The 25,334-nt window shown below is 43.3% G+C and overlaps 1 protein-coding gene across 2 annotated transcripts in view; it reads left to right on the forward strand.

Annotated features, from left to right (window-relative positions):
• Positions 1 to 25,334, forward strand: part of adamts17 (ADAM metallopeptidase with thrombospondin type 1 motif, 17) — a 591,331-nt gene that overhangs the window by 38,272 nt on the left and 527,725 nt on the right. For both annotated transcript variants that reach the window (XM_041175111.1, XM_041175112.1), the window contains exon 4: positions 1,464 to 1,627. In XM_041175111.1, the coding sequence (XP_041031045.1) occupies positions 1,464 to 1,627 (164 nt within the window). The remainder of the gene's footprint in view (positions 1 to 1,463; positions 1,628 to 25,334) is intronic.

Below are 25,334 nucleotides of genomic sequence, written 5' to 3' on the forward strand. Positions count from 1 at the left end.
ATTCCACTTGTTATGATCTCAATAGAGACCAGTAACCTTCAGAAAGAAATTTGACACCCAGTTATTACCTGAAAGAGCTACACAAGATTTCACGTTTTAAACAAAACAAAAACTTTTACTTTACAAGAGTTAAAGCAAGCTCTACTAACAACACTGTTTTGCAATCACACATGCTTTAAACCCTTAAATCTCAACAGAATGTAAACATTTATATTTAAACCCTTTTCTTGGGACTAAAGCAATGTATGTCACAGCTCTCCAGAATTCACTTTGATTCTCCTCAGTATTGCAGTTATTCTCTGAGGTATGAAATTTCTTGGGGTGCTTCCATTAGTATTTGGCCAGGCGACCCTATAGTTCTGTCGAAGGGTCATGAGGACTCGAAACGTCAACTCTTTTCTTCTCCGCCGATGCTGCCAGACCTGCTGAGTTTTTCCAGGTAATTCTGTTTTTGACCCTATAGTTCTTGTCCAGCACCTCATGACTGTGGACTCCATGGCCCAAGCATGGGCCTCACTGCATTCTTGCTTCACGACTGCAAATCCAAAAACACCCCTAGTTTCTGATAGCCCTTTGCTATTGGTTTCAGCTGCTTTAAAGCCACTAATGCTGGTATTCTTCTCTGTTCTGACTCGAGTAGATTCCAAGCATCAATTGTTTTTTCCTCTGAAAAATCAGAGAAACCAAAACAGAGGGTACCTCCCTGCATAGCCTATTTCCATAACAACGTGTCACAGCTGGGATGTTCCAGGCAGAAGTTTAAACTGATTACATTCAATTCCCAAAACTTTCCCCTTGATCTGGGAAACCATTTGAATAATTTAAAGCCCTTATTGAGAACAGTAGACATCATGCTTCTATCAACAAGCTGGGGGTAACCTATTGTTTAGTTTCCAATGCCTCCCACTATGACCCCAGTGAATAAACATGGACCATCCTTTGGTAAATACCCCCAGGTTGTTCTGCTAGCCTCTCAGCCTGTGTCAATGTATTCCGCTCTTCTGCTGACCAAACAAAAAAATGCTCTATTTCTTGTCTTTTGTGCACTGTCACTTCTCTCCCCATAACCTGATTAGAAATTAATAATTAGTTTAACATTCAGGGTATAGAGCCCTCCAGGATGGATCAGTGTGTAATCAACAGTAACTTGTGTTTATATAGAACCTTAAACCTAATAAAAAATGTCTAAAGGCGTTTCACAGGTGCTTTATAAGGCAAGATTAGACACTGAACTACCTGAAAGGATAAAATGGGTTCCAAAGATGAATCCATGTTAAAACCAATGAGATAAGTTTCAGGCAAATGGGGTTTGAATGATGGGAAACCAAATGTTATAAACCTGTCTTCATCTGATCAGGAGATGAGTGCTGCAGCGACTAGATTGCTTGATGCTGTGTACATCTGTATTTCTGAATACTTTGGGCAGTTGAGCATGTGCATAAACATATAACCTCTCCTCCTAGGAAGGAAGAGACCAAAGAAGCCTGATGGCTGGCGACCCCGAAGAAACGCCATTCGATTAACCAATGAATACACTGTGGAGACGTTGCTGGTGGCAGATTCTGACATGGTCGAGTATCATGGTGCCGAGGCTGCCCAGCGATTCATACTGACTGTCATGAATATGGTATGTTGTTGTTAGCATTGTCAATAAGAGCATAATCACATTTCCCAGGGAATTGAACCTTTGGAGTCTTGTATTGGCGATCCTGCTGAGTGTCTCAATAACATGTGTGTGGTTCTGCGAATGATCTGGTGTCTTCCTCATGCCCTTTGTATGAGTTGTCTTGGTTAGCTCAATGCACGTTACAAACCAAATGTAAATGGTGATACGGGAAAGCTGAGAAAGGGGTTTAAGATGGACCTGGACAAATACGTGTCAACAAATGGGATTCCAGGCTCTATTGAAATGTCCCTGGAAATAAAAAGAAAAGAAAAACTTGCACTTCTATAGTGCCTTTCACAACTTCAGAACATCCCAAAGCACTCCACAGCCGATACAGAGGTTTTGAAGTGTCGTGACTGTTGTGATGTAGGGAACAGAGCAGCCATTTTGTGCAAAAGCAAACTCCCACGACAATTTGGTAATGACTGGACCATCTGCTAGGTGTTATGTTGATTGTGGAATAAATGATTTGGTGGGCTAGATGGGCTGAACACACTCTCCTGTTTGAGATATACTGTGCTACTGTGAAACCAACAACATTTGCTAGACATCTTTGACATTTGAATGGATGGTACTTGGCCTTTTCCAAGAGGAAATTTAAAGGATTGATTCTACTTTATATGGCGGAGGTTACATGCCCTGAAATGTTAATGTACCATAGATTGAGGAAATGTTCATTTAAGCAGGTGTTGCAATGACTTAATAGTTTGAAAAAGCAACAGATTTGGTTCAAAAAGTGATGTATGTATTCTCCAGGAGATTGACGGTAGGGAGAGCTATCTTTGTTCTACTGACCTAATTAATGTCCAATTTAGATTGTGTGATGAATACCCCAGGGCTAGATTTTCCCTTGGGAGCATGAAATAGAAGTCACGACTGTGTTTCCAGGTGCTGAACCTACCCCACACAGGAGAACGTAGCTGACCACCTTTAACTGGCCTCATTAGCTTCTTAATGAGCTGTGGCAGCTTCTCGCCACAAACGTCTTGTTGCCATCCCCCATCCCACCCAATCCTGCCTCCAATAAAATGGATCCTGAGCTGGGGGACCAGCACACCGGCTAGCCGGGCTATCCTTAGCTCTTGGCCACCTCTTCCTAATCCAGTGGTGGCCTAAAATTCAGCCCCTAGTGCAGCTAAGTTTTCAGTGTCCAGTGGCCTGCAATTTTGTTACAATTCCAAAAGAGACCCCAAATTGTTACAGTCTGGTTAGGGACCAGTAACCTACATTGTTAAAGTAGGCACAATTTGAAATCCCAATTTCTTACTAAGAATAAAGCCACAGGATTCTATGGTTTTAAACAAACAAATTTTACTGTACACAAATCAATAAAAGTCAGTGTTCAATTTTATAATCCAACATAGAATTAACATAAGGTAAACATGAATAAACAGGCAAGCTGCACATTAAATGGCAGACACCACCAAGACAGGTTCCCTGAATTTCTCAGCAACCTACTCAGACAACAATCATCACTATGAGTCTCAAAATTCTTTAAAAACTCTGTCGACTTCATGACGGATTTTAGCTCCACTTCCAAGAGCTAGTCTGGTTCCCAGCTGACAGTAGCTCTATTCTACCCAAAAGACCCACGATCCTAGATCTCTCTCATATCTGCTCCCAGGCCTTGGTCTCTTTTCCAGCTGAGTTGACTGTCAACTGAGATTGCGTCCCCCTGTGATGGCTTGTGTCTAAACACAGGCATGGTCCCAGCTTCTCAGAATCACAGAATCTCACAGTGCAGAAGAGGCCCTTCGGCCCATCAAGTCTGCACCGACACGTGAGAAACACCTGACCTACCTACCTAATCCCATTTACCAGCAATTGGCCCATAGTCTTGAATATTATGACTTGCCAAGTGCTCATCCAGGTACTTTTTAAAGGATGTGAGGCAACCCACCTCCACCACCCTCCCAGGCACTGCATTCTGGACCATCAGCACCCTCTGGGTAAAATTGTCACTCACATCCCCCCTAAACCTCCTGCCCCTCACCTTGAACTTATGTCACTTTGTGACTGACCCTTCAACTAAGGGGAACAGCTGCTCCCTATCCACCCTGTCAATGCCCATCATAATCTTGTACACCTTGATCAGGTCGCCCCTCAGTCTTCTCTGCTCCAACGAAAGCATCCCAAGTCAACCTCTCTTCATAACTTAACTGTTTCATCCCAGGCAACATCCTAGTGCCTCCTCTGCACCCCCTCCAGTGCAATCACATCCTTCCTATAATGTGGTGACCAGAACTGCACACAGTACTCCAGCTGTGGCCTCACCAAGGTTCTATACAACTCCAACATAATCTCCCTACATTTGTAATCTATGCCTCGATTGATAAAGGCAAGTGTCCTATATGCCTTTTTCACCACCCCACCAACATGCCCCTCCGCCTTCAGAGATCTATGGACACACACGCCAAGGTCCCTTTGTTCCTCAGAACTTTCTAGTGTCATGCCGTTCATTGAATACTTCCTTGTCAAATTACTCCTTCTAAAGTGTATCACCCCACACTTTTCAGGGTTAAATTCCATCTGCCACTTATCTGCCCATTTGACCATCCCGTCTATATCTTCCTGTAGCACAAGACACTCAACCTCGCTGTTAACCACCCGGCCAATCTTTGTGTCATCTGCAAACTTATTAATCCTAACCCCCACATAGTCATCTATGTCGTTTATATAAATGACAAATAATAGGGGACCGAGCACAGATCCCTGTGGTACCCCACTGGACACTGGCTTCCAGTCACTAAAGCATCATTCTGTCATCACCCTCTGTCTGCTACAAGTAAGCCAATTTTGAATTCACCTTATCAAATTACCCTGTATCCCATGTGCATTTGCCTTCTTTATAAATCTCCCATGTGGGACCTTGTCAAAGGCTTTGCTGAAATCCATATAAACAACATCAACTGCACTACCCTCATCTACACACCTGGTCACCTCCTCAAAACATTCAATCAAATTTGTTAGGCATGACCTCCCTCTGACAAAGCCATGCTGACTATCCCTGATCAAACCTTGCCTCTCCAAGTGGAGATAGATTCTCTACTTCAGAACTTTCTCCAATGGTTTCCCTACCACTGACGTGAGACTCACTGGCCTGTAGTTCCCTGGCTTATTTCTACAACCCTTCTTAAATAGCGGAACCACATTAGCTGTTCTCTGGCACCTCCCCCATGGCCAGAGAGGAATTAAAAATTTGGATCAGACCCCTGTGATCTCCTCCCTTGCTTCCCTCAACAGTCTGGGACACATCATCCAGACCTGGAGATTTGCCCACTTTTATGCCTGCTAACACCTCCAATACCTTGTCACTCCCTATATCAATTTGCTCAAGAACCTCGCAGTCTCTCGCCCCGAGTTCGATACCTTCATCCTCATTCCCTTGGGTGAAGACGGATGTGAAGTATTCATTCAACACTCTAGCGATGTCCTCTGGTTCCACCCATAGATTGCCCCCTTGGTCCCTTATGGGCTATCCTCTTTCTTAGGTTTTCCCTTCCCATTGATATACTTATAGAATATCTTGGGATTTTTCCTACTTTTACCAGCCAGAGCTTTCTCATATCCCCTCTTTGCTCTCCTAATTGCTTTCTTAAGCTCCGCCCTGCACTTTCTGGACCCTGCTGATTTGTTTCCCTTGTACCTGCTAAAAGCCTCTCTTTTCCTTCTCATCGTAACCTGAATATCTCTGGTCATCCATGGTTCTCTGGGCTTGTTACTCCTTCCTATCACCCTAGAATGAACATGTTGAGGTTGTACCCTCCCCATTTCCTTTTTGAATGTCCCCCACTGCTCCTCTGTAGATTTCCCCACAAGTAGCTGTTCCCTAGTCTACGTTGGCCAGATCCTGCCTTATTTTACTAAAATCCACTCTTCCCCCAATCCAAAACAATTTTTTGCAACTTTTCTATTTCTTTGTCCATAACAAGCTTAAACTGTACCATGTTGTGGTCACTATCACTAAAATGCTCCCCTACCATCACCTCAGCCACCTGTCCAGCTTCATTCCCCAGAATTAGGTCCAGCAATGCATCGTCCCTTGTCGGACCCTCTACGTATTGACCTAAAAAGTTCTCCTGTACACATTTCAAGAAATCCACTCCATCCAAGCCCTTAACACTTTGTCTATCCCAATTAATGTTGGGAAAGTTGAAATCACCTAATATAATAACAATAGGGTAATTGTTTTTACACACCTCTGCAAATTATGCACATATTTGCTCAATTTCCCACTGACTATCTGGGGGTCTATAATAAACATCTAACAATGCGGCTGCCCCTTTTTTATTCCTAAGCTCTACCCACAAAGCTTCATTTGATGCCCCCGCCAGGATATCATCTCTCCTTACTGCAGTAACTGACTCCTTAACTAATAATGCAATGCCTCCTCCTCTTTTACCCACTCCCCTGTCTCGCCTGCAGATTCTATATCCTGGAATGTTGAGCTGCCAATCCTGCCCCTCCTCAACCACGTCTCAGTGATGGCTACAATATCACAATTCCACGTGTCAATCCTCACCCTTAACACATCTGTTTTCTCATCCAAGCTGCTGCCAGCAACTGCTGGACTTCCCCGAGTTCTAATCTCCTCAAAAACAGAGTAAACCCCATTCCTGGGCTCCTCGAGCCCCAACTCTTAGCAGCTCAGAGCTGATGGTTCCGTGGGCTTCTCTGAGGCCCCAGCACCCTCAGCAGCATGGAGCAGATTCTCCTCTTTGTCTGTTCCCCATGGGCTGCTGTTCACTGTGCCACTTGGAGTGATCTTTGACCTGTTCAAATCTCCCATCAGGGTTCTGTACCTGTTTCTATGCAGGGTCTAATGTAGCCAAGCTGGGCACACTCTGCACTTTAAATAACCAGAAGTTGTCCCCACAGATGCTAACTTATAAAAACACATGGACTAAAAAATCGCCCCCCCAAAATTGATTCCATCACAATAGTGCCGGATGATCTTTTATGCATTTGTGGAGGCAGATGGGATTTCAGTTTAATGTGCCTGATGGTGTTGGCCTGAGGGGGTCTGTATTGCCATGAAGCCCTTGAATGTTATTTGGACCCACAATCATTCTACTTGCAGGAAAAGGTTCTACAAATCAAACCAGACTGACACGAGGAGTCACCAATAGGTGGAAGTTTCTCTGCAGACGTGGTTGACATTCCTGATGTTACACACTTGATGGTGAAGCTTTTTGCTCCAGGAATATAAACTCTCAGAGCTCAGAGTGATTGCCACCTACTGGACCATGTGCTCTAGCCTACACAAGCCCATCTTCCCAGTAAGAACCCAGATTATCTAATGGGTCTGGGGTGACTGCCCAACAGGACGGTGGGGGGTATGGGGTGGGGGATTGGCGGGGCGCATGCCTTACCATAGGGCTTCCAAGCCTTTGAACATCCCACAAATAACCTGTGTAAATTGGATATCATAGAATAAAGGTAGGAAAGCCAGACGTGGGAACTTTCCTCATTATAAAGAGACTAACCTTACTGTTTTTAATAAGTTGCTTTTTAATTCCTGATGAATAATCCTGGTTGTACTATTTTAACAGAGCCCTCTATTTTTACTTGTTTCTGCACATCAATGTGTCTGTTTTCTACATCCTTGCTATTCAATTATTTCTGAAAATAAACTTTTGGACCCTGTTTTTAGCCAAATCAAATGGAGAGTAGAGAAAATGTTCTAAACTTTACAAAGTGAAAATGGAAGTGGCATATGGGGGAAAAATAAGTTAACATCAGAGGAAAACTGCACAAAGTAAGCAGAATTTATTAGAATGGTGTATCAGATCTGATGTTCTATAGAAGGATATGCACAGGCTGTAATCTTTGGTCCGCTGCATTGAATCTGAGCTCCCTGTGTGGCTTTTCAGCTGGTTATACCTGGCTGTTCCTCTAGAGGGTGCACCAATATAAATTGCATGTTTGATGTGTTGCAGTACGAAGTCTGAGTGTAGCAAACACTGAGACAAACCACTGACAAAAAACCTGGTGCTACAGCTCCCAGCATTGCCATTTTCGATGTCCCTGACATGTTTTTGCCTGGAATTTGGCAGAATTGAAGCTTGCAAACTGCAGGTTGTAGCTTTCTGTGTGAAAGGTCAGTCTTGCTTTCTGATTTACACTAACTTAGGAACAGGAGGAGGCCATTCAGCCCTTCCAGCCTGTTGTGCCAGTAAATTAGCTATTGGCTGATCTTGACTCCATTTCCCCTTGCAAATTTCAATTGCTTCTCCCCTATCCCACAACCGTCTTACCATTGGAAGTTAAATCCAGGAAATTGTCATCACAGCTCACCTTAATTCCCCATTTCTCTCTCTAGGTCCAGTTTTAACCTTAAAACTCCATGCCTCTCTTCTTAGCTTACTGTGTGTTATACTTTGCTTATCACCTTCATATAGAGTTGCACTCCCCAGCTACCTCATTCCCCTGCCCTGGTCCACTCTCCAATTTAGCTTGGGACCACTTTAAATTTTGCAATGCATTCCAAACCCCAGACTACTCATACTACATGTTAGTTAGTAAATATTAAATGTCATGCCAACTTTCAAAAGTACTGGTGATGTTGGTGAGGTTCTGGTCATTACAGCAGGAGTGCATCCATTGAGGAACTTTCACTGCTGGGGGAATGGAGCGGATTATCATAAATTGAGACCACTTGAGAGGTGTTGCCTTCATTTAAATAAATTTGAAATCTTTAAGAAGCTTGTGCGCCAGATGAACACAGCCTACCCGCCTCCTCAGCAATGGCTGGTTTGAAAATCTTTGCGGCTGCAGTGCCTTCGCCTTTTGATTTCCAGTTCTCTGTCCATGGTGTCTGGGAGCAGAATTTCTACTCTAGACTAAACTCCCATTGTAACATGCCCTCTCACCATGAGCAATGCCCTGGGAGAACCATTCTTCTGAGAATCAGGCCTGCCTTCCCAACCTCCTCATGGGTCCTCCTGATCTTTCTCTCCTTTCTAGCCTGTTAGCCAACAAGTAGTCAGTTGTTGTGATTGTGCAATTTTGTCTTTAAAGCACTATTTGCAGGCATACTTGGAATGAGTGGGACATTGTGCTGTAGCTGTGGGGTGGTGGTGGGGTGGAACTGTTGGAGTGTGACTAGGTAAGGAATGAATAGGGCACTGCCCTGAATAATCTTGTTTGATATGTTTTTTCTTGTCAAAGTTAATGTGCCAAGCACAATTATTTTTGGACAAATCAGAAGTTCACTGGCTGTAATTAGTTGCATTTTTACAGGAAATGTCTTTGTCTTTGTGACAATGGAGGTTGACTATATATGTAAAATCCACCACATAATTGAGCCTTCTGGCTGAGACTGTTTTTCTCCTTGATATTGTCTCATCTGAAAAATAAGTGATGCTAAAGGATTACATTGTGTGAATCAGTATCGTTTTTGAGATAATGATCCCTGTGGTTAAAAAGACTGGTTGGAGATGTTGGTGAACTCAGTTTCTGATGGCTGAAACATGAAGGGAATTAAGTCAAAATATCCAGACAAGTAGCAGCTGCAGCTAATCTTGGAATGCAAACAATTCCTGTCATTCTTTGATAACTCTTTATTTGGAGGCTTTTGGTCTGAAATATACTGGGGAGAGCTCTCGATCTTTTGTTCAGTTTAGAGATGATCACTGGGTGCTGGGTGACTGACTGGGGATCTCATGACCCACGTACAGCATCACCTCAAGTGTTGCATCCAAAAACCATGTATAATAAGTTATGTAAAAAATAGTACTTGCTAGAAGAGGCAGCTGCCACCCCTAAGCTTCAATCCCCTCCCTAAACCTCTTCACCCCTCCCTTCCTTTTAAGACACTCCTTAAAACCTACTCCCTTGACCAAGCTATTGGGCATCTGCCCTAATGTCTCCTTATATGGTTCATTGTCAGAGTTAGTTTGGTAGTCACTCCTGTGAAGCACTTTGAGATGGTTTCCTATATTGATGTAAGCTATAGTTATTGTACAAAACAAATGTGCAGTTATCTTTACGATTCCTAATCATCTTTGGTTGTTGGTGTTGTCAGTCTTTTTTTGCATTTTCAGATAAAAGACGTGTTTGCAAACAACAAATTCTGGCAAATTCTGATTGGCCGACTTTTCGACCCATTTTTAAGAATTGTTATCTGGGGGTCGTTTTCAACTCCAGAGCCTGCCTCTGTTCACTAAAGCAGTCTAATTTGCATTCATGAAACAAAAAGTAAGGGAGGGGCTTGATATAACTGACATGAACCAGAACCATTTGGTGGAACCAGTTGACCTGGTTAGGTGACAGAAGATAGAGAAGGGAAAATGGGTATGTACTCAAACTGGAAGACCAGTGATATCAACAAGCATCTGTGATGAGGCCTTAACTATTCACTCTGTTTATTATTGGCTTGGATGTTGGCATAGAAAGCCATGTATCCAAGTCTGCTATAATTACAATGATGGTGTACAGTGAGGAGTGTAGGAAGGAAACTTACAGGCATTGATTGATGAGATGAATGGGCAAAGTAGTAGCAGATGGATTTTGAAATAATGCAGCTAAGTTTTTTTTATTCATTCACGGGATGTGGGCTTCGCTGGCTGTGCCATCATTTATTACCCATCCCTAGTTTCCCTTGAGAAGGTGGTGGTGAGCTGCCTTCATGAAATGCTGCAGTCCATGTGGTGTAGGTACACCCACAGTGCTATTAGGGAGGGAGTTCCAGGAGTGTTAGGTTATTCAATGTGGACCATAAACAGATAAATCTGAGTATTCTTATATGAATAAATAATCAAAGTTTAGAATCCATATATTAAAATAAATTAATATATTCGGGTAAGAATCAGAAAGGCTAATGGAATATTAACCTTTATAACTAGAAAGCTGGAATGTAAAGAGAAGTCTGCTATAGTCACATAAAGCCTCTGTTATTCCATATCTGGAAAACCGTGTGCAGTGCTGGACATTGCATCTTGGGTGTTATTAGCCTTGGAAAGTCCAAATTCCCAGAATGATTACAGGGCTCCAAGGGTTTGATTATGAGGAGGGATTACGTTAGGTGGGCTTGTCTTGCCTGGGATATAGCAGGTTAAGGTGTGATTTAATTTGAGGTTTTTTGGATTGTTAAAAGAATTGAGAGGACAGTGAAGAGAGAACCTTTCTCCGCTGGGGAGTTGAGGAAAAGGGGAAATAACATTAAAATCAGAGAAAGACAAAATATGTTGGCTCAATGTTTAATCTGAGATCAAAAGATTTTTATTAGTCAAGATTATGGAGATATGGAGCCAAGCTAGTTGGATGAGAATGTACAGTTTAGCTGTGATTCAATTGAATTTCAGGGCAGGCCGAAGAGGATAATTGGCTTCCTCCTCCTACTTTGTCTCTATAGGATTATAGAATTAACAAAAAAAAAGCAACAAATCCCAAACTCCATAATTGAAGATTGAGACAGGTGCTCTCACAGCAATCATGGGCTCCTGACATGAGGGTGCTCTTCAGTAAATTCCTCCAGTTCTGGCCCATTGTGTATCCTTGATTTCCTTCCCTTCACTGTTGGTTGCCATGTGTTCTGCCTGGGCCCTGAGCTCTGGAATTCCAGACTTCAAGATGTTCAGGAAAAATATTTACAAATGTGTAGAGACAGGCATTTTACTTAACTTTATGACTTCGTGTTTCTTATTTATAAATACTTAATATTTTAGAAGGTATGATTAAAAAGGCTTTGCAAAGCTGGCTCTCAGTATTTTGAGCAATTTGACATTTGCTACTTGTCAGTTTGAAATGGAAGAAGTTGGGTTATTTAGTGAACTGACATATATCTATTAACTGGATTAAACTCCGCTTCTATTGTGTGTGTTCCATTAATGAAACCCTTAGTAAATTAAAGGTAAATATTCTTTTTAGCTGATCAATATTTGTTATATGGACACATCACACCCGGAGGTTTGGCACTTTTAGAAATGTGACATCTCCAAATGTTACATTCGGGTAAATGACTCTATAGTGATATAGCCATAGAGAAGGACAGCAGCAGTTGGGGTTTTTTAAATAAAAGCATAGAGTACAAGAGTAAGGAGTGATAATTTTATACAGAACACTGGTTTGGCCTCAGTTAGAGCAGTGCGAACAGATTTGGATACTCCAGTAGAGAAAGGGCATTAAATCCGTTGAGCTCAGTCTGTGTAGTCTCACCAGGTATGATGCTGGGATGGGAAACTGTAGTATGAGGAGAAATTTGAGATTCTGAGAATATTTCTATTGGAGCAGAGAGGACTGAGCAGAGATTTAATAGAGGATTTTAAAGTTATGAAGGATTTGATAGATTAAGTAGGGAATTTCCTCTCATTGAAGAATCATGGATTTAAGGTTTAGAGTAAGGAGAAATTTCTTATGTAGAGCATTGGGTTATGGAATGCTTTGCCACAGAGCTCATTGCATCTTTTAAAGGACAATTTAATAAATATTTGAAACTGAGAAATAAATATGCAGAGTTATGGATGGAGAGCTGGACAACGCAGTTTTGAACTAAATAAAAACATGATGCTGGAAATACTCAGCAGGTTTCAGCATCTGGGGAGAGAGAAACAGTTCATGTTTCGAGTCATAACTTTCTCCAGTTCTGATGAAAGGTAAAGAACCAGTTTTAAGCAAGTACCGAGGCTGGAAAGGGGGAAGGAAAGAAACGAGACATGTTTATGATAGATTGGGGAGATTAAAAAAGGGGGTGATAATGAGACAAAGGGACAGAAGGGTCCAGAGGAGATGTAGATGGCTATAGCCTGGGCCTGGGAATCTGGTGGAGAAAGATGGGTAGACCCCAGGACTACAAAACACTCTGGCTGTGTACTGATGGAGATTTCCAACCAATACTGGGCCCTGCACCACCTCCCCTCCCAGTGGCCCTGGTGCAAACATCCCCTATTGGCAGAAACTGCTGTCTGAGAGAAAATGAGAAGGGCCTTTAAGATATAAAGTTGTTAAATGTAATAGTGAGTCTGGAATATTGTAAAATTCCTAATTGAAAGATGAGCTGATGTTCCTCGCTTCTGTTGAGCTTCATTAGAACAATGAGGGAGGCCCAGGACAGAGTGGGAATAGGGCAGAGAATTAAAATGGTTGTGTTTCTGAATGGATGTGTTCAGCAAAGCAATCACCCAAACTGTGCTTCGTCTCCAGCAGAGAGGAGACTGCATCACCAAGGCCCCATATGCCCCAGTGCCCTTGCCACGAAATTATCAGCTCTCACTTTCAGGGCAAGTCATTTTTTGAGCTGGAGCGTGAGGGGGAAATTCCAGCTTATGGTGTACATCACGAGGTGCCTCACTGCAGCAGATTCTGGGTCATTAATGTAAGAAATTATTGTCTTGCATGATGAGTTTGCCATAAGTTCATTAATTATTAATGATGTGCCTTACTCCTTTCACTGACCTACTGATCATCTTGCTTTGAACATTCTAAATTCTGGGTAGCATTAACCAATATTTGGAGACATGAAATAAAGAACCTCTATGATTGAGCAGCCCAGTTGGAATTAAAGCTGGTTTTACAACCCACATTCTCAGATGATTAAAAACAGTACTGCATAGGGATCATTCTGAACCATATTTAAAATATCAGATCAATGGTAACCCAATCTGCCAACAGCTGTGATGAATATACAAACATCTTTATCTTGACGTAAAGGGCTGTGAGTTCATTAAAATTGTGTCTTATTTTTATCACAATTTTCTGCTCCCTGTCAATGCTTAGAATTCACTATTTCTGTCACAAAGCGGCCTGTAGTTTTATTTAAGTGATTAATAGTCTGCACCTTCTTTTGTAATATTCTAGAATTAATCCTGTAACAAATCAGCGGGGAGTTCGATTGTAATGCCAACTTGGTTTGGTGGTAATACACTTGCTTCTTGAGCCTAAGTCATGGATTCAAACCCTACTTCAGATGTGTCCTTCCCTGAGATGTTAACTATAGTTCTTCTGGGTATTATGAGTTTCTCTGGCACAATTTGACAATGGGCAGCAAGCTTTCCTGGTGTTCTGACCAACATTCCTGCCTCAGCTGACGTTTTCTACCATCAACAAAACCATATTCAACTGAATTGCTCATTCATCTTGGTTTCTGTTTGTGGTATCTTGCTGTGTGCAGATTGACTGTTGTTTGCTTATACTTTGAAAGTCATTAAGCGGTTGAGAATTGCTGAAGACATGATGAGCTGTGTAATGTAAGTTCCCTCCATGAATTCACTTCAAATAAACATCAAAATTGGTATTGTACATGTTGAATAGGATTAGTTTGGAAGCAGATTATCTGGCTATTGTCACATTCTTTGTGGGAGCTTACTGTGTGCAAACTGGGTGCTGTGTATCCCATATTTCAACAGTAACTACACTTCAGAAGTGCATCATTGACTGTAAACGACTTGGAGACAGCTGATGGCCGTGAAAGGCACTACATAAATGTAAGCTTTTTTCTATGCATCCTTATTCATTACCTCACCTGGCTTCCCTTCACTTTAAACTATCATTACATCAAACCTGAAGAGGAGTCACCTGGACGCGAAACATTAACTCTGTTTTTCTCTTAACAGATGCTGCCAGACCTGCTGAGTTTTTCCAGCATTTTCTGTTTTTATTTCAGATTTCCAGTATCCGCAGCATTTGCTTTTATTTATTGCACCAAACCTGTTCTGATCATGCACCGCTCTGAGGTGTGAATGAAGTCTGGAGCAAGCTGACCAGATACTTCTTTCCCTCATTTGTGTGTTGGAGTGTCTCCAACTTGCACTGCAGCTCATTGACTCTGAGCCAGAGAGATTGGGGACAGATGTTGACTGCAAATGTGCTTGCTTGGGGCAGCCTCTCTTTTCATCAACTCCCACATATTGCAGTTAAGACAGAACAACCTGCTGTGCATATCATAGTCTGTATTCTTTAAAAGATTAAATATGTTTATAGATTCTTTGTAACTTTCAGGATATTTAATTGCTTAGCTTACACTAAAGTAATAGCTATTAAAAAGACTAACCAATAAGCTGTATGGTTATCTGTGACTTAGCCATGCTGCTCCACACTTTGTGCTAATTATGATATTAGTTTTCCTGTGTTTGTCTGAGACCTGCTGCTCTGCTTCTCCCAGTAGGCTTTCAGATAGTGTGTTTCAAATCTTAACCATTAGTGTGAAACAAATGATCTTCATTTCTCCAGTGGCTCTTTTGTCAATCATTATAAATCTATGATCTTCGACTCTCTCTCTCTCTCTTCCCCCCACCCCCCCACAGGCTTACTCTCTCAAAATCCTTCAATTTTGATTACCTTATTTAGATCTCTTAATCTTCTCTGCCCTAAGGAGAACAAACCCAGCATCTCCATCTTCTCCATGAAACTGAAGTCACTTATCCCTGATATCTTCCTTGTAAACTACCCTCCAGGGCCTTGTTACCCTTCCTGATTACACAATACTCCATCTGAAGTCTAACTAGAAATTATTAAAGATCGAGCATAACTTTCATGTTTCTGTACTCACCTGTCTCTATATTTAAAGCCATATGCTTCCTTTAATGGTCGTCTCAACTGGCCCACCTTCCTCAGAGATTTATGCGTGTATACTCCCATTACCTGTTTCTTGCACGCCCTCAAAATACTACACGTTAAAATTATACTGACTCTCCATCTTGTTTTGCCCAAAGTACATAACTTCACACTTGTATATAAATACAGTTTAATGCATATGTGTCTGTCTATTTCAACAGCCTGTGTCCTCCTGAAATCTGCTACTCTCCTGCACATTATGTTGCTAAGCTTTCTATTTTAATTTGATTTGTTCATGGCACGTGGGCTTTGCTGGCAAGGTCAGCACTTAATGCTATTGAAGTGAACTGCCGCCTTAAAACTCCGCAGCTTGTGTAGTGTAGTTCATGCACAATGCTGGTAGGGAAGGAGTTCTAGGATTTTGATCCAGAGACAGGAATGGTGGAATCTCCCTGCTGCCTTCCACAGGGAACTTCATTGCAAGGATTCCATTCCACCCCACCCCACCCCCGTCGCTTCCTCCCAGGGGCCAGAGAGCTCCTTACAGGGTTGCAGTGCAGTTTTCGCCCATCAAGAGGCATCACAGACTTGATCTTCCCTCTGTGGAAAATTGCAAGGAACGGCACTGATCTCTGTACATGGCCTTTTTCAACCTCTCGAAAACCTTTGACTCTGTTAACTTGAGGACTTATGGAGTATCCTCAAACTTCTGAGGGAAGCCAAATGTGTCACCATCCTCCTTCTCCATGATGACATGCAGGCCATGATCCTCACCAATGTAATTACCACAGACCCTATCTCAGTGAAGACCGGGGTCGACTAAGGCTATGTCATCTCGCTGCCATTTGCACCTCAACCTTCAACAAATCAGCCACAGACTTGGAGATAATTTACAGAACAGATTGGAAACTGTTGAACCTACTCTGTCATCAATGCAAGACCAAAACCATTCCAACCTCAGTCATTGGACTCCAGTATGCAGATGAGGCTTGTATGTGCACTCACTCAGAAACTGGGCTTCAGGTCATTGCCAACTCCTTCTCCAAAGCATATGAGAAAATGGGCCTTTCACTAAACACTCAGAAAACCAATCATAGAGTTTTTATGGTGCAGAAGGACGCCATTCAACCTATCTGCACCAGCTCTCTGAATGAGCATTATAACTCAGTGCCATTCTCATGCCTTTTCCCTGTAAACCTGCACTTTGTTTCTGTCTAAATAATCATCCAATGCCCTCTTGAATGCCTTGATTGAACCTGCCTCCACCACACTTCCAGGCAGTGCATTCCTGACCCAAACGACGTGGTCCTCTTCCAACCAAATCCCACAGCACAACTTCTTTCCCCCCAACTCAGTTAAGATCAGTAGGAAGATCCTGGGAAATGTGGATCTTGAGAGTCTCTCTACAAAGGAAGACAGTTGACAAAATTCATCATCATCCCCATTGAGCCAGCTCAGCCTTTGGCTGACTGAGGAAAAAAGTATTTGAAGACCAGGATCTCAAACCTGAGACTAAGATCATGGTTTACCGGCCAGCAATGATCTCCAAGCTCCTAATCGCTTCAGAGACTTGGGACAACCTACAGCAGACACCTCAAAGCCCTGGAGAAGTACCACCAGTGGTGTTTTCACAAGATCCTCCAAATCTAGTGGCAAGAAAGACAGTCCAATGGCAGCAATCTCTCCCAAACCAACATGCCCAGCATCATGGCACGAATCATTCAAAATCAACTCCGCTGGGCAGACCACGTTCATTTGCCTGACACCCAACTCCCGAAGCAATTGCTTTCCTCAGAACTCAGCCATGGCAGGAGACTCCCAAGAGGACAGTGGAGATGTTTTAGGGATGTCCTCAATCGGGGATGTTTTGAGGACATCCCTAAGAGGTTAAACATCCCTGCCGACTAATGGGAGATCCTGGTTTGTGACAGACCAAAATGGAGAAGGTTCACCCAGGAAGGCACCGAATGGATTGAGATACTTCAGGAGCGTGCAGAGGTGCCGTTGAGATGTTGGTGAGAGTGCAAATACCTCCCAACAACTCATCAACCCGACCCTCCAAGCACCAACTGTTCCACAAGTGGCAGAATCTGCATCTTGTACATTGGATTTTTCAGTCATCTCAGAACCACTGACCCGGAGTGGAAGCAAATCATCCTCGATCCTGGTTCCGAAGCAGTCGTATTCGACTCAACACATTACTTATCTCTGTTTCTCCTGCCATAAATATTGCCAGATCTGCCGAGTTCTTCCAGCTCTTTGATTGTAACCTCGATCCCGAGGCTCTGCTGAAGACAGAAGATGTAGTTAACAACAATCTGGGCCACCTGCCTCCTTGGTGCCACTGGACTTCCTTGGAGTTATCTCCTCCATGTCCCTCTTCTCTCACTACTACCTTTCAAAATGTTGGAGAATGCACTAAAAATACCTCATTTGTTAAAATTTCCTGGGCAACGTGAGCCCAGATGCCTCTAAGGCCCTCTATACACCTTTAAATCAATTGCTGCAAGCATTATGTGTTTGTATCTTTCAGTTTTCCCCTTTATACAACTGGAGCAATACTGGTGCTAGCTACAATTTAGACTCTGACAAGTTCGCATCCAACTGCACCTGCGTTGTCTTTGTGTGCCATATGTGAAGTTAATGGATTGAGATACTTCAGGAGCGTGCAGAGGTGCCATTGAGATGTTGGCGAGAGTGCAAATACCTCCCAACAACTCATCAACCCGACCCTCCAAGCACCAACTGTTCCACAAGTGGCAGAATCTGCATCTTGTGCATTGGATTTTTCAGCCATCTCAGAACCACTGACCCGGAGTGGAAGCAAATCATCCTCGATCCAAGAAAAACAACTGAATCATGGAATGTGATGATCAAATATTAAGTTAGTTCCTAAAACCAATGAAATGGAATTTTAACTTATTCAGTCGCCTTGAAACCATGTGCTTGGTCTTGATTCCTGTTCAGGGCCGTTCTTCAGATGAGCAGTGGTGTTTGGTGGTGTCAGACTTTTCTTGAGCTATTTATCAGCCTTTTGGAGTTTTGATTTTTTTTAATTGTGTGTCAGGCTGAGCTGTATTTAAAGCCAGGTGAATGACCACTGACCATCATACTCCACTTGTCCAATTGCCAGCCTGCACTTTTATGTATTTAACAGTTACATTCTAATGAATTAGAGACTGATGTTCTTGAATGTAAACTTTTGATTTTTGCTTTTAAAGTTAAATCGCTGGGCAATCAAAGCAGGGGCTACAGTGAAGTTGGAACATGATCTCCTGAGTATTTATGGGTATCGTATCATTTGCTGGGTGTCACTCTCTCATGGGTGATTGTGGATACTTATGATTTGCTGTGAATTGTTAAATTAGGATCCACTTTCCTGCTGATTTGAATAGCACTGATTAGCTTTCCGTCCCACAAAAACTGCTTGTGCAAAAGGTTTAAGTGGAAAATAAGAATGTTGCTAATGGAAACTCCCCCTTGCCTGTGGAGGTCAGGAATACATTTCATTAAAGAGAACTTGTGGAGCCAAAATATATGGGGTAGCCACTGCCTTTTTGTTTGGCAACAGATCAGTTGTACAATAAAAACTTACACAAGCATTCTCAAAATAAAACTCTATTGAATCCTGGCTAATGCAGAAGAGGAATGCATTAACACGGCAAAAAGGAGAGAGATACCAGAGGCACTTCAGCGTAATATAACATCTGTAAAGTGTCTTATACTGTTCTGTTTGAGGGATTGTTTTCACTGCACTTAATGCGATACTGAATTGTTGCCTTTTAAAAAAAAACTTGTTACATGTGGTTGACACCCGATTAATTGAGAAACTTTTTCCAGAATGTGAGTTGGATCTTATGCAAATATGTACAGTGACAGCTGGTAATTCTTTCCTCCTGGCAAGTTGTGGAGGGCTGCTCCCTGAAATTCAGAATGGTGACAGACAGACAGGCTGACGCAAGTCTTTGATCTCTGTACAGATTCTTTTTGTTCTCTCTATTGCAGCTTCTGCCCTTTTGGTCTCCTTTCCCAGGCACTGTTTGTGATGTCACAACCTCAGCAAGTTTACAGCCAATGGAGTACTTTTGAAGTGTAGTCATTGCTGTAATGTAGTAACACAGCAGCCTGCACAGCAAGATTCCACAATATGTTAATGATCGGATAATCTGTTTTCGTATTGTTGGTTGAAATGCCATGGGAAAAGTTATATCCCTGTCAGAGAGCATGTAAAACCTCTCTGACAGTGCAGCACTCCCTCAGTTATCGCAAAGGAGTGTCAGCTTAGACTGTGCTCGAGGCGCTGGAGTGGGTCTTGAACCCACAGTCTCTCTTTTGACTCGAGTGCTACCACCTGAGTCACAGCTGACCCTCCATGAACCATTTTATACAACTGGGGGAGTGTAGGAGTGCCAAAACCTGACTCAGCTTCCCATGGCACTCTTTCTAGCTCAGGAAATACTCATGAAGACGTCTCCAATCATCTCCTGATGGTTATGCCAACAGGAGCTTATCATGTGAAGACTTGGTGACAGCTCTTGTACCATCTGATCCTTTGGCTCATGCCAAATGTGTACAAACCTGGACCAATAAACTCCTGCTGGTTCTCATCTGCTGCAGTGGTCACTCGCCAAAGGGGGCAGCACCTTCAACATCACATGTGCTATTTCCCTCTAGAGGAATGTGCTGACAAAGATGACCATGTATAACCCCATCAGTGTTCACTGCCAGTGATCAGTGTTGCTGTCCAGATAAATCATGGAGAATTGCCTGAATGTCACTTATTTGGAAGCCAGTTGCTGGGTTGAGGGCTGCCTGATCAACGGCAGCTGTTCTGCACCTTCTCACATCTGCTCTGAAAAGGAGGTGCACCGATGGTATTTAAATAAGCCTGCCAGTTTAATTTAACCTATCATCATAGCCCTTGTGCTGTCACTGGCAGGTGGGAAATTAACTAGCTGGACTGGTTTCCACCAGACACCCAGTCAGATAAAATCCACCCCCATCATTACATCTAAATAAGCATTTCATTTAACAACATTTATTGATGGATGAGTTGAACACAGGTGCAGGCCAGGAGCTGCATTCTTCAAAACAACACCAGAGTACCTCCATATTCAGCAAGGAGTGTCTGGAAAACACTCATTTACTAAAAGCACAGAAATCAAGCTAAAGTGCCTCACTTACACACAATGAAAGTGAACATGGATTAGTTGATACGGTCCTGGACTCCCGGGCTTGGGCTACACTGTGCATAATCTCAAGGTTTGCAAATGACACCGAACTAGCCAACAATGAGGTGGATGGTAACAGACCCCAGGTGGACATAGACTAGTAAAATGGAGAGTCACATCCACCTATTCATCCATTTTCACATCACTTCTCCTGGTGAGGGTCAGGGTGGCAGTAAGATGAGCAGGACCTCTTTCCTCAGCCACTGATTCCAGCTCCTCCTGGGGGATTCCCAGGCATTCCTAGGCCACCCAAACACCTCCAGTGTGTCCCGGGTCAGCCTCAAGGTCTCCGCCCAGTGGCCGTGCCCGGTACAGCTCCAGTGGGAGCCCACCAGGGGGCATCCTTATCAGATGCCTGAACCACCTCAGCTGGCCACTCTCGATCCGGAGGAACAGCGACTCTACTCCAAGGTTCTCCTGGGTTGCCGAACTCTTTACCCTGTCCTAGACAGTACGCCCAGCAACCCTGCGGAGATACCTCATTTCCGCTGTTTGTACCTGCAGTCTTATCATTTCGGCCATTACCCATAGTTCATGACCATTGGTGAGGATGGGGACATAGATCAACCAGTAAACCGAAGCTTCATTCTAAAACTCAGCTCCTACTTCACTACCACAGGCCGGTGGAGCTCCTGCAGAACTGCAGCTGCTGCACTGATCCGCTGGTCAATCTCACGCTCCCCCTGTCATCACTTATGAACAAGATCCCGAGATACTTGAACTTCTCCACTAAGGGAAGCTGTTCCCCCCTCACCTGGAGAGAGCAACCCCCTCTTTTCCAGGAGAGAACTGTGACCTCCGATTTGGAGGTGCTGATCCTCATCCCAGCCGTGTCACACTCGTCAGCAAAACGTTCAAGAGCGCGCTGGAGATCACAGTCGGATGAGGGAAGAAACACAACATCATCTACAAACAACAGAGATGCCACCCTCAAGCCCCCAAACTGGATCCTCTCTGTCCCTCGGCTGCACCTTGATATCCTGTCCATGAAAATCATGAACAGGAGTGGAGACAAGACGCACCCTTGGTGAAGTCCAACACCCACCTTGAATGAATTTGACTTAACGCTGGGAATACGGCCACAACCCTCGCTCCGTGAATAGAGGGACCTGACAACATGCAGAAGTGGCACCAGCACCTCATATTCCCGCTGCACCTCCCACAAAATATCCTGAGGAACGAGGTCGTATGCCTTCTCCAGGCCTACAAGACCGAGGTAGACCGGGTTAGCAAACTCCCACGAACCCTCAAATATCCGTTGAATGGGGTTGGACAGTTTGATAGTCACATGGCAAATGAAATTTAATGTAGAGAAATGTGAAGTGATGCATTTTGGAAAGTCTAATGAGGAAAGGGAATCTAAATTAAATAGCACAAAATTAAAGTGGTACAGGAACAGAGCCGTGCATGTACACAAGTCTGGGAAGCTGGCTGGTCACGTTGATAAGGCTGTTTTTGAAGGAAAAACATATGGGATCCTTGGCTTTATTTACAGAGGTGTAGGGTATAGAAACAAAGAAGTGAGGTTAAATCTTTAACTGAGGCCAAACCAATGATTTAGTGTAAAACAAAAACAGAATTACCTGGAAAAACTCAGCAGGTCTGGCAGCATCAGCGGAGAAGAAAAGAGTTGACGTTTCGAGTCCTCATGACCCTTCGACAGAACTTGACGATTTAGTATGTTTGCTCAATTCTGGATACCACACTTTAGGAAGAATGTGAAAGCCTTAGAGAGGGTCCAGAGAAGATATACATGAATGATACCAGAGATGAGGGACTTCAGTTATTTGGAAGGACAGGAGTATTAGAATTATATTTCTTTAAACTGGATTTTTCTTTTTAAAAAACATGGAAGGACATTGCAGCATTTGGGCATTAGGAGGCTGAGTTTTTTTGAAGGGGTCATAAGTTCACCTTGGAACTGTCAACAAACAGGCCTTTTCCAAACAATCGCCTGAGCTATGTGGTACCTGAGAAGAAGTTGTTTGTTTGTTTGTTTGTTTGTTGGAACGGCAAATAATTAATGAAAAGCTGGAAGACAAAAAGGCAATCACACGGCAGAGAAGAAAACCTTAAGCAAGACTACAGGTTCAAACTTTGTCTTGTTTGGGAAATGCTGAGAACAGAAGGATACTCTGCCTAGCTCTCTCCCTCTTTGCTTAGTGAAACAGTGTGTGGTTCTCGACCTGTAGCTAGATAATCGGTGTAGTTTGTCTGCATAATTTTGGACTTGCTAGCTGAGACAGGAAGAATTGGTCCAGCTGTACTCTCCTCCACTCTGAAGCATCGTTGGTGAACTTCCAAACATACACTGGGTCCGGCAGCCCCCTGTCTTCTGGGGCCGGGGTGGGGGGGGATCTGGGCCTATTCTCCACCTGAGGGAACTTCAGATCGACAGCGTCGAACCTCCATGAACTTTATTTTTTTCTTTCCAAGAGAGTTTTTTTCCATCTGCGAGAGTCTTTTGTCTGTGTATGTTTGTCCATGTTGTGCTGGGGAAGTTTAATAGGGTTAGTTAGTTACACTTCCAGATTACAATCGTGTGTCAAACAGTTCTTGAAACTTGTTTAAAAGTAGTTTTGTTTTATAATAAATTAATCATTGAGTTTTTTTTGAAAGAAACCTGGTCAGAGTCTCTTTTCTTATGTGTGCTACAGGCATTGGTAAGCAATTGGCCATTTTGGTGAGAAAATTAAACATTTAAATTAATGATACAGCCTGTGGAATAGTGGAGCTTGATAATTTGCGCCCATTCTTCTCCCATCCTAGTCGTAACAGGAATAACTAGGGCTGTTTTCCTTAGAGCAGAGAAGGCTAAGCGGAGATTTGATTTAGGTGTTTAAAATCGTGAAGGGTTTTGACAGAGTAAAAAGGAGAAACTGTTTCGAATGGCAGAAGGGTCAGTAACCAGAAGACACAGATGGAAAGTAATTGTCAGAAGAACCAGATGCAAAATGGGGATTTCTTTGTTTCACATGGTGAGTATTGATCTGGAGTACGCTGTGATCTGGAGTACGCTGTGATCTGGAGTACGCTGTGATCTGGAGTACGCTGATAAAGGTGATGAAAGCAGATTGAATAATAACTTTCGAAATACTTGAAGGAGGACAATTTGCATTGCCAAGATATTCATTAGGTTGAATACTCTGTCATACATGGAACATGCTGATAGATCAAATGTGGAAGAATCCTATCCTGAGATTAATTAGGTGCTGCAGCCAACCCTAGAAAATTAAAAAACGGAATTGCGATGTGATTGATACAAACTGCTTGTGCTTTGGGATGATTACGAATGGGTTTGTCCCTGCATATGTTCATTCTCGTTTTGTTTGTATGGCTACCATGTACGCCATGCTGTGGAATTTAAATGAGGCAAAACCTTTTCCTTATGTTTTGTCAAAGGGACACTGTCTTTACAGAAATGTATTTAGCAAGCTAGTTTATGTTGGTGAGACAGTAACGACTGATCCATGTTCACATTCATTGTGTGTAAGTGATGTACTTTAGCTTGATTCTGTGGTTTTAGTAATTGTTTTCCAGACATGACTTGCTGAATGTGCGTGTAGTCTGGAGTTGCTCTAAGGAATACAGCTTCTGGTATGAACCTCTGTCAACTCATAATTTATAGGTTTACAGCAAGACTGGCAATTTATGGGATCTGCTAGGACAGACTTGTCCAACATTTTTACGATTGGGGGTTGGGGGGGGGGGGTGGGGGGGCACATGTCAATTTTTTTCTCAATCAAGGGACTGATGAGCTAATTTCAGAAAGATAAGGTTTGGCACAACATTAAAGATGAATTTCAATAAAACACAGCTGATGTCTGAAAGGAAGCAATTCACTGAACAAAAAAAGGTCAAAACAATAAATTGATCATTTAAAAAAAATGAGTAAATAAAGATGACCACTAAAGTGTGAAAAGGCGTGCGCGTGTTTGTGTGTGTCCAACTCACTCAGTTTCAGGTGCTCACTCTCACCCACCTGAGAGAGTGCGTGATGGTGAGTGGGGGTCAGGGTAAATGAGAACCCTGAGACTGGGAGTGAGCTGGACATACACTGCCTTCCCTCTCACCCCTCACTCTCACACTCACCTCGCCCTCTCTCTCTCGCGCTCTCTCTCACTGACACAAGCACACACACACGCACACACACACTCACCTCGCCCTCTCTCTCTCACACACACTCACCTTGCCCTCTCTCATACACACACACACATAAACTCACCTCACCCTCTCTCGCTCTCTCTCTCACTGACACAAGCACGCACACACACACTCACATGCGCATGCACACACTCACCTCTCCCTCTCTCTCACACACACTCACTTCGCCCTCTCTCTCTCTCTCACTCTCTCTCTCTCACACACACACACACACACACACACACACACACACACACTCACCTCGCCCTCTCTGTCTCTCACACACTCACTTCGCCCTCTCTCTCTCTCACACACACACACACACACACCTCGCCCTCTCTCTCTCTCACCCCACCTTGCACTCTCTCTCTCACGCTAGGACATGTGGTGTTTCAGCTCCACCCCTCCAATGGAGATTTACTGAGAACAGAACTGACACACAGGGACAGGAGCTCAACAGACTTTTTGGTGTAAGACCTCTGAATGTTGTGATGTGCACGCACAACACTGCGCTAGACAGGTTTTAGCTGCAGGAGGAAGAGTGTGGAGAACTCCAGCTGCCATTTTTGCTACTACAATGCCTGACTGACTGAAAACAGTCAACTTCACCTCCCCTTTACGAGGTGCAGTTGCCTTTAAATGGTGTTGAAGTGGGATTTGCACCCCCTCCCCCCGTTTTGGTGGCTGCCTGAGATGGTAGCTCACTGATCAATATCAAATTGGGCCTAGGCATCAGTTTGATTTGTGTCTCTCGCTGACTTCATCAGGCTGGTGATTGGCCATTAAACCTGATCTCCAGTGAT

Source organism: Carcharodon carcharias, chromosome 26, assembly GCF_017639515.1.
Source record: "Carcharodon carcharias isolate sCarCar2 chromosome 26, sCarCar2.pri, whole genome shotgun sequence".
In the NCBI taxonomy this organism is placed as follows: Eukaryota; Metazoa; Chordata; class Chondrichthyes; order Lamniformes; family Lamnidae; genus Carcharodon; species Carcharodon carcharias.